This window comes from Scyliorhinus canicula, chromosome 8 (assembly GCF_902713615.1).
Source record: "Scyliorhinus canicula chromosome 8, sScyCan1.1, whole genome shotgun sequence".
Taxonomy (NCBI): domain Eukaryota; kingdom Metazoa; phylum Chordata; class Chondrichthyes; order Carcharhiniformes; family Scyliorhinidae; genus Scyliorhinus; species Scyliorhinus canicula.
This window is the reverse complement of record NC_052153.1, coordinates 79,454,751-79,464,933: the sequence shown is the minus strand read 5'-3', so window position 1 is coordinate 79,464,933 and position 10,183 is coordinate 79,454,751. Positions and strand designations below refer to the sequence as shown.

General features: G+C 41.7%; 1 protein-coding gene across 3 annotated transcripts in view; it reads right to left on the bottom strand.

The window, feature by feature from the left end:
* Nucleotides 1-477: 477 nt before the first annotated feature.
* Nucleotides 478-10,183, bottom strand: part of fancc (FA complementation group C) — a 202,852-nt gene continuing 193,146 nt past the window's right edge. For all 3 annotated transcript variants that reach the window (XM_038804799.1, XM_038804801.1, XM_038804800.1), the window contains 2 exons: nucleotides 1,953-2,156; nucleotides 478-733 (listed from right to left, as the gene is read on the bottom strand). In XM_038804799.1, the coding sequence (XP_038660727.1) occupies nucleotides 554-733; nucleotides 1,953-2,156 (384 nt within the window). In that variant the 3' untranslated portion in view covers nucleotides 478-553. The remainder of the gene's footprint in view (nucleotides 734-1,952; nucleotides 2,157-10,183) is intronic.

Genomic DNA, 10,183 nt, shown 5'->3' with positions numbered 1-10,183 from the left:
TAAACAATACTGAATGGAAAATATTGTATGGCTTCCACGTTGCCTTGAGCATACAAGGTAAATGTCAAGCAGTGTAAAATGGCAGTAAAAGTATCTGCAGTTTATTCAAGTCAGGCTGCATCAGACACTAGGAATGTGAAGCAGATGTCTCCTTTTAAAGACGCAGAGTTTCAACGGATCTCTTTAGGTTACTGCTTCATTAAAATGAGAAAATATCTCTGTGTTTTTTCACAGAATTGAATTCAAGAGTTTAAGTCAAGAAATTGCACTGATTTTCTACTTGTTACATTTCTTAACTGATGATTTTGAGTCATTTGTGTGTGAACATAGTGCTATCATCTGACTTTGATTTGGCATATAATTGCTTGGCTTTGTTACAAATTATTTTCTCTGCCAAACTCCACCACCTTCAGAAGTATATGTTTCTTAATTAGAACAAAACACTGTTTTGTTTGGAATAAATTCTGGGCGAAATAGTCCACAAAGTGATGCAGTATGCATTTATTTCAAACATGAATAAATTGGAAAAAGTCACAAAATCATTAAATATTGTTCAGTGGAGGATATCACTTGATTGCACTCTTTCAGATTGTGTTTCCAGTAACTGTTGTTGCAGGAGTTCAATAGTGCTTTGCACCGTATCATCTTTAGATGCTCCACATCGTTTGTTCTTTAGTCTGTGTGCAGTACTAGCCAGTAATTCTGAAATTCCACCAGCGGCAGCTCCAGCGAACTGTAATATAGAAGGCATGTAATTTATAGGTAGCATCTTGTATTAAAAGAGGAATTATAGTGGTTCTAAATTTTATTTTTAACTGGTGAGGCTGTAAAATTTTAGAAACATGGGATTTGGATTTTCCGATTCTGGGACTATGTCCCCACGCCGGCGTGGGAACGGTGGCCATTTTGCTGGGGGCTAGCAGGACGGCAGTGGAAAGCACCCGGCTCTAGCTGCCGATACACCCTGAAGGATCGCTGGGTCCGCGGCTGCACCGTGCAACATGACGGCAGCCACTCGTGGGCCCACAAAATACTCCTCCCCTTCAGCCAGCTCACATGCCCTGGACCAACCCACCACAGTGCCCCCAGCCCTGCCCGTGGATTGGCCCTCCCCCGACGTCGGGAGCTCGGCCAGTCGGGAATGAAGCATCAGGGGGCTGGCCTCGGACATTGTCCTGAGGCCGTCGATATATGGTGCATGTTTTAAGGGCCGGAGCATCGCAAAAGCAGCGCTGCCCCTGATTTAGTCAGAAACTCGAATGTGATTTTGGCAACCAGAGAATCCTGCCCATGATTTCTTTACCAAGAGCCCCTATAACCTGCTAGCTAGCTTTTTCCAGTATGGCATTCTGGGTTACAGCAAGGTGTGGTCAACAATCTACAAATTTAAAATCCAGGGAACTTGCAAAAATCAAACATTGATCAGATAACTGATTAAATCTTGTCACTTTAAATGGTCTTGGCAGTTTTTCACGGCTTCATGTGCATTTGGATCTTAAGTGCTGACAAGTGGGATTGTGCTGGAAAGTGGGATTAAACCAAATGACTAGTTTCTATTTGGGCCGGTGCAGCCATGATGGGCTGAATGGCCCATTTCTACACCGTAACGTTTTAATGGTTCTATATCTATTTAAACTTCAGATCGAAGCAATCAGAAAACTGAGAAATGGCAAATAATAATGTAAACACTGTAGTGCAGGGCAGCATGAAGGTTTCTGCACTAAAAGTATGGTACTTTAAAATAAAACAGTACAAAATATTAAATTAATACACAATTGATGCAGAATGTTTTTCTGTCCATTAATGAAACAAGGATGGAAATACATGCATTTATTTTAAAAGTGGTGGTAATGATTCACGTAAACTGAAAAGAGCAATTTATCTGTAATTGAAAGCTGATAATGTATTATTATCTTTCACAAACTACAAACAAAGCAACTTCAGATACTTACAAGTTGCACAGACTCCTTTGCTATTCTGTGTCCACCAGCTGAAAATAATAAAAAGCTCACGAGGAGGTGATTGATTAGCTCCTTAAGGTGATTTTGTTCTGTGCAGAGATTCCCAGTGAATAAAGCAGTCCGCAGATCCTCAAGATTCAAGGTTGACTTGTTGCTTAGTGTCTTTATTTGATTGTACACAGATTTCATGTTTTCCTGCAAGCAGTATTAAAATAATAAAGACTTCACTTATAAACTAATATTTATTTGGGGAAAAGTAAATATATTCAAACAGTGACGACACATCAAAAGTTATGGGCTGTCTTCAGGTGTGAAAGGTGCTTTAACAAGTCTTTGCATACATGCACACGCACATAAACTAGTGCCTGGAGGGAAAGCTTCACTAGAACAGAAGAAAAATGGAAAATGCTGAACTAGCGTAATGTGACATTCACCCCCCACCATCTGGCCTGGGCTTGCGAAATCCTACCAACTGTCCTGGCTCGAGACAATTCACACCTCTTTGACCTGGGGTTACCCCTCTCTCTAGATCTGTAAAGATATAATCACCTGCAAATGCTCGCATTCAAAGTATCGTCTTCCATCTTTGACTTTGTCTATATATATATGTTTCTGGAACCTACCTCTTCATTCACCTGAGGGAGGAGCAGTGCTCCGAAAGCTAGTGATTTGAAACAATCCTGTTGGACTTTAACCTGGTGTTGTAAGACTTCTTACTGTATCTACATAGGGTGCTGGGCCAGAGAATGTCTATGAAAGGAGATGGAGAAAGTCCCTGAGCAGATGTGATCATCATTTATATTGAAAGAAATAAGCAGAAATCACCTCCAGCAGTTCACTTAGACATTACAGTCAAGGATCAATAAAATCCCATCACAATGCAATTTCACTTGAACTGATGAGATGTCCGATTACACTCAACATTTCACAACTTTCTTATTAAGCTGAAAGGTTAGTTGCAGAAGGCAGAGAAATCAGCATTATGTATTCTCTCAGCAAGCTGACTTTTCACAAAGGTATAACGCATGATTTACAATGAATGATTTACTAGTATTTATACTGAAATAGATTAAGAACAATACAACACAGGAAAATTCCCTTCAGCCCTCCAAGCCTAGGCCGACCATGGTACCTGCCTAAACTAAAACCGTATGCACTTACAGAGTCTGTATCCTTCCATTCCCACCCCTAAAGTGAAAATTAAAACAAGTGACAAGCCTCGTGTTTTAATTTGTTGTGATCATGTGATGTAGATGCTGACGGATTATTTTAATTGTGATCTACGATCAAGTAAATCTCAAGTAAAACATGCCATTCTTGATTGCTTTTTCTATGTCAGCTTGCATGACTTCCCTCCTTCCCATCCGAATTGCAGACAGCATATCTCCAGCAATGGCTTCTCTTTCCTTCCCCACACTTCCAGGGCATCTCGTATAATCTTATGCTATCCTCCTCATGGTATTGCCCAGTCATGAGATCTGATTCCATGTGCATGCTGACGATGCCTATCTCTACCTCGCAACTTTGCTGTCACATCCTATGATCTGGCTTGACCTTCTAACATCATGCCTCAGCCGAGTCTCCTCAATCTTTCCTCATAGCCAATTACACCATCCAAGGGATTCAGTCTAGTGAACCTTAATTGCACTTTCTCTTTGGTAAGTATATCCCTTCCTTAAGCAAGTAGACCAAAACTGTACACAAAGTTCCAGGTACATTCTTACCAAGGCTCTGTACAATTGCAGCAAGACTTTACTCCTGCACTCAAATTCTCTTGCAATAAAGGCCAACATACAATTTAGGTAGATAAAGAAGATAAGGAAATGGTGTTCCTACAATGTACACAAGATTAAATTCTAATCTAGTGCAGTATGTAAAAAGCTCAAGCAAAGAATATTTGCTTCTGGATCTTAAAATGGTGAATTAATCAGAGCAAATGAGATAAATAAAAGCAAGGTAACATTTAGGCAATAATGACTAATGTAATATTGTTTAAGATGACAATTGAGAAATACTTAAGCATGATAAAGATTAAGTTAATACATCGGAGAAAAACTGTTTTTCTCCAATAACCACTCTCGCCAGTTTGATCCTGGGGGGTTACCAGACAAGCAATTACTTCGGCTAACAAGAACTAATCAGAGGCTAGGAGTTTTGTGAAGGGAAACTTACCTCCTGACTCCCCAAAGTCTAAAAATTATCTAGAAGGAACTATTGAGGAATGCAATGGAATACTCTCCACTTGTCCAGATGAATGCAGCTCCAACAACACTCAAAATGCTCAACATTATCCAAGACAAAGAAGCCCAACTGAATGGTATCCAATCCAAAATCTGAAACATTCATTCCCTCCACAACCATGGACAGTGCCAGCAGTGTCCCTGCATCAACTTGGAAAGGATCTTTTGGCAACACTTTCCAAACCCTCAACTTCCCCATCTAGAAAACCAAGGGCAACAGGTGCCTGGGAAACTACCACATACGTAACAGCCAGACTTGGAACAATTTTTGCCGGTCCTTCATTATCTCTGGGTCAAAGTCTTGGAACTTTTTCCCTATCAGCACTGAGAGTGAACCTATACCACATGGGCTGCAGCAGTTAAAGAAAGTGGCTCTCCATTGCTTTCTCACTGGCAATAAATGCTGGCCTAGTCAGCAATGCTTACATCCAATGATCAAGTAAAAATAAACACACATTCAGTAATGTGTTAGAGAAAGGCATATTGCCAGAGAACAGCTAACATCATACCTATATTTAAGGAGATAGAACATGTCCAGGGAACTAAAGACCCAGTCAGCTTATCATCAGTTGTAGGGAAAATAAAATTGAATCCTAATGGGGAAATAGAAAACCATCTAGAAACCAAAAATATAACAATAGTCAACAGGGATTTCAACGGGGAAAGTCTTGCTTGGCCAATGTCATTGAATTATTCGAAAATGTAATAGATAGTAAACAATGGTAATTGTAGTACATGTAATACGCCTGGAATTCAAAAAGGTCTTCAATAAGATTTCACATAATAGACCAATGCTCAAGTCTCCTGGCTTTACATGTTCTGATAAGTAACTGAATAAAAAGCAAGCCGGTTGCAAAACAAAAAGCAGAGATTAGGGAGGATGTTGGAGAGGAGGAATGGGAGGAAGCTCAAGTGGAGCATAAACACCACTATGTACTGGTTATGCTGAATGGCTCTTTTCTGTGCTAATGTGATTCTATGTAAATTTAAAATCTTCATCCTCATTTTCAAAGGGTGGCCTCATTCCACCCTTCTGCTATCTCCTTCAACCTTACTTTCCCACCAACATCCTTCAATCGTCTAAACTCTGGTCTACTCTACAACCCTAACTGAGGCAGCCATCAGCCACTTTGATTCTACTCTTGGAACTCCCTTCACAATTCCTTTAAACCCAAAAGGGATGACATAAACTAAACTAAATGGGAGGGAGGAATAACAAAGTCACGGATCAAATATGGTAATTACCTATGAATTGGAGCTTCAGTGAGTTGTAGCTTTTTAAAAGCTATCATTTCCAAATAAATTAAATTGTGGTTATCCACCATAATTAGCAATTGCATCTCAGAAAAAAATTAAGTTTATTGGCTTAGAAATAGCTGAAGCCAAGTAGGGCTATGGTATTGTGATAGGGAAGGGCTAACATGAAACTTGGATCTGGTATGATACTTCCCATATTGGAAATTCCAGCAGTTTTTCTGGTGAGTCCACAATATGCCCATCCACGAACTGGCAGGAACATTATAATCACATTCATATCGATAGAAAAATGTCACACCACATATTTCCCTCAGCCACAATTAGCCATGACGGATGCCGGAGTTCCTGCTGTTTAAGATTATTCATGCAAGTCACTGCACTGTATTACGGTCCCAGACCCTAACAGTGGCTAGGATACTGGACCAAAACCCCAATATTTTATTTTAATTTTCTAAAACTGAGGAAAGGAACTATGCTCCAGGAGTGAATGCACAAAGAAATTGGGAAATGGCATTTTAAAACAAAACATTATGACTAACACAGCATTAAATTCTTTATCGCACCCAAAATAGATTACAATTACCCCTTAAACAATACTACTCAACACAGTGAATACAATACCTTTACTTGCTATCTTTATTCTCACTCAACAACAAGAAAATAGACCATCTCAGCTTTCAATCCACCCTAAATACCAATGGTGCAGAAGAATACTTGCTTTACAGAGTTATTCTTTGAGAAAGAGATCTCAACACTGCTTTACAGAACAGATCTGATTCCGGTCCGAGCTCCTGCAGAAGTTCTGGCTGAATATCTTCAAAAGTTTTCAACTGGCTTGCTTCAGCTCCCCCTTGTCCTCAGCACTGCTTTAAATGCAGATAATCTCTTTTAACTAACTTACAGTTAGAGCACAACTGTCTCACTGTCCACGCCTTCAGCCAGATCAGAACTGAAAAATGTCTTCCCCACGGAATCCCGTTAATTAAAACAAAACTGCATGAGCCCAAGCTTTTACAATGGTTAGTAGCTTTTACAATGGTTAGTTGCACCTCAGGCTCCTAAAAGCTTTGTTGTCTTTCAAACTAAAATTCTTTTTAAAACATGTCCGCAGCAGTCAAACCCAGGGTTTACCCCTTCACCAAATGCTTATAATCCAATATATCCAAAATCCTACACTCAAGATAACTGCCAAAACCGGTAGAAGTTGCCACTTTTGGAATAATTTTCAGTGGGCTCCAGAGCCCCACAGAAATACTCGAACTGCAACAGACAGCTACACAGAAACTTCCGCTCCCTTAGGTCAGCATTTCAGTTCTGGGTGTCTGCTCACGATATTTAACATTTCCCGACCTTCCTATTTCCAAATCAGTCAGGGGCTTCAGCAGTGCAGGAATCCTAATTGCAGACCAAGCTCATATGTCTAAAACTGCCTGCGACCTCCCGAAGAATTGATGTCTTAAGTGCTCAGGAATCAAAACTGTAATCAGCTCACTCTAGCAGTGGAAATGCAGCTCTCAAAAGAGGTACATACCACCCAAAATTACAGGGACTGGCTCATTTGCATAAGATGGTAGGCAAAGTGTGCCATGAAGGGTAAATCAAATTATCCGCTCCATACACCATGCCACTGCACCAGAGGAAAAGAGGCCAAGGAAAGGACCAAAAACAAAAAGTTAAGTATTAGAAATTTTAAGTTGCTCATGGAGTTTGTGTGGCCTTTGTTTTGTAACATAGTCAGTCAATCCACTCCAAGCCTCAGTGGGAGCAGAGCAATTTCCCAGGTAGTGAGAGTCATGCTCAGGCTTTTAAAGAGCTAACTAGCTGGAATTCCCAAAGCCTCCATACTGGAATTTTTCTGTTCACTTTGTTTAATACAGCCACACAATAATTTTGCTTGTTAAATCTATAGTTACCCCTGATATTTCAACATTGCCTATTCCCACAATATACTCAGTATACCTAATAACACCCATTTTGTTTCCCAATGTTCAGTATTTTGATCACGCTCATAATGAGTTTCACAATAGTTTAGTGCTTCTTGCAGATTTGTTCCTTCCAACTCTATTTCAATTTTAACATCAAGTGTAAATTTTACTGATTTGCATTTAGTTTCTAAAATTCAAGTTGTTATAGTGGGTTAGGAATGCTCGGTATTCCAGCATCATTCTCTGGGCCACTCAGTTGAAAACCCCTCTCACCCCAATATCACTCTCTTAATAAGTAATTGCAACTTTCCTTCCCTAAGTCAATCTCTTATGCAGACCAGGCTTCACCATGAATTTCCACTCTTTTCAATTTCAGGAAATGAGTTTTTTTTTTTAAATTATTAAAAGGTTATTGTAAATCCAAGAACACAACATCATAATCCTCTGCAGTTTTTACTTGGAATAAAATGTTCACAAAGATGTCAAGAAGGGTTGTCAGGCAGGATCTGTCTTCCAGTTGGCTGTTATTTACTGGATGATACAGATTTCCTCTAATTTTTTCTGGAAATGTTTTTATAGAAGTTTTAACATTTTGTACAAGTACAAAATAAAATAAACAACAGCCCTTAAACCAAAGGCAAAACCCAAAAATGACCCTTCACTCCAAGATACCAGAGCCCCCCTTACTCACCCAACACCCTCCCGTTTATACCTTTGAACCCCTCTCCCCCCACTCTATCAGCTAACAGTGACCAGTTTTCGGAAATGCAGTATAAACAACTGCCATCGGTGGAACCCTCAATCGACCCCCTCGTGGTGCATTTCACCTTCTCGAGGTACAAAAACATCATTAAATCCCCTAGCCACACCGAAGCACTCGACAACGTTGCTAGCCCCCAGCCAAACAGGATCTACTTCTGCACCACCAACGAGGCGAAGGCAAGGACATCTCCCCCCGGAACTGTCTGCAGCTCCGAGACAACCAAAACACCCAAGATAGTCGCCACGGACAGGGCTCCAGTTCCTTATTTAGGATCGGCAATCGGTGCTAAAAAAAAGGACCTCAAAAAGCCCACTGCTTGAAACAGGACCAGAACATGTGTGGTGTGCGGGCCCTCTCGAAAGCCGCTCACACCTATCTTCCACCCCCTCAAAAAACCACCTAGCTGTGGTGAGTTGCATCGAAACACTACCTTAAGCCGTATCAGGCTCAGTCTAGCACAAGCGGCGTGGCCTCCGCAGCGCCTCACTCCATACTTCTTTCTCCAGTATTGGCCCCAATTCCTCCACCCATTTAGCTTTTACCCCTGCCACCAAACTCAACTCTTCCGATTTGTTCATACATGCCCGACATACTGCCCTCCTCTGACCCCGCATAGAAGAGAATCCTCTCCAATAAGGATGATGGCAACACCGTCGGAAATTCAAGAACAATCTCTTAACAAAGCTCCATTCCTGGAGGAACTTAAACATGTCCGAGCCTAATAACCCAAATTTCTCCTTCAATTCCTTCAGGCTGGTAAACCACCCTTCCAGAATAAATCACTCACTCTCTACAGCCCTTTCTCTTTCCATGCCCCAAATGTGGCAACCAGCTTTGTTGGCTCAAACAGGTGGCTAGTACAAATGGGAGCCAGTTTGAGGCTGTCCTCAGCTCAAAATGTTGGAAAAGTTGCCTCCATATTTTTAACGCGGACACCACCACTGAGTTCTCAGAGTACCTTGCGGTGCCATTACCAATGCCCCCAAGCTTGTCCCTCTACATGACTCAGACTCCATCTGAACCCAGAGACCAAGGATCCCTGTACCACTCCAGCACCTTCTCTGCATTGGCCGCCCAGTAATAAAACAGCATGTTTGGCAGCACTAGAACGCCTGCCTGTCTCTCCTTCTGAAGGACCCCCCCTCCTCCTCCCTCCTCCAAATCCTCGCGGCCATACTCGCTCAAATACAGCAGGAAATAGGCTGCTCGACCCTTTGAAAAAAAAGACTTGGGCAGGAACACCGGTAAAGACTGAAATAAAACCAAGACTCTCAGCAAGATGTTCATCTTAACCGATTGGACCCGGCCCTCCAAAGATAACAGTAGACAATCCTACCTCTCCAAGTCTACCTTAACTCTACTCACCAGGCTGGTATAATTTATCCTCCGGACCCGCGCCCAATCCTCCGCCACCTGGACTCCTAAGTATCGAAATATAGTCCAGTATCGAAATATAGTCCCTGACAACCGAAACGGCAACCCTCCCAATCTGACACCCCTCTGCCGATGCACCAACCATGAAATACTTGCTCTTCCCCATGTTCAACTTGTAGCTAGGGCGGCACAGTAGCACATTGGTAAGCACTGTCGCTTCACAGCACCAGGGACCGGGTTCGATTCCGGGCTTGAGTCACTGACTGTGTGGCGACTACACATTCTCCCTTTGTCTGTGTGGGTTTCCTCCGGGTGCTCTGGTTTCTTCACACAAGTCCCAAAAGACATGATTGTGAGGTGAGTTGGATATTCTGAATTCTTCCTCTGTGTACCCGAACAGGCGCCGGAATGTGGCGACTAGGGTATTTTCACAGTATCTTCATTGTGGTGTCAATGCATGCCTATTTGTGACACTAATAAAGATTATTATTATAACCGAAGCTCTGCAAAATACTCATATTTCCTATATTCGATCCTGGGTCCCTCAGGTACAACAGAAAATCATCTGCACATAAAGACACCCTATGCTCCACTCTCCCCTAACAGTCCCACTCAAGGCCCTCAAAGCTCAATTGTCAACACAAACAACAAGGGAGACATTGG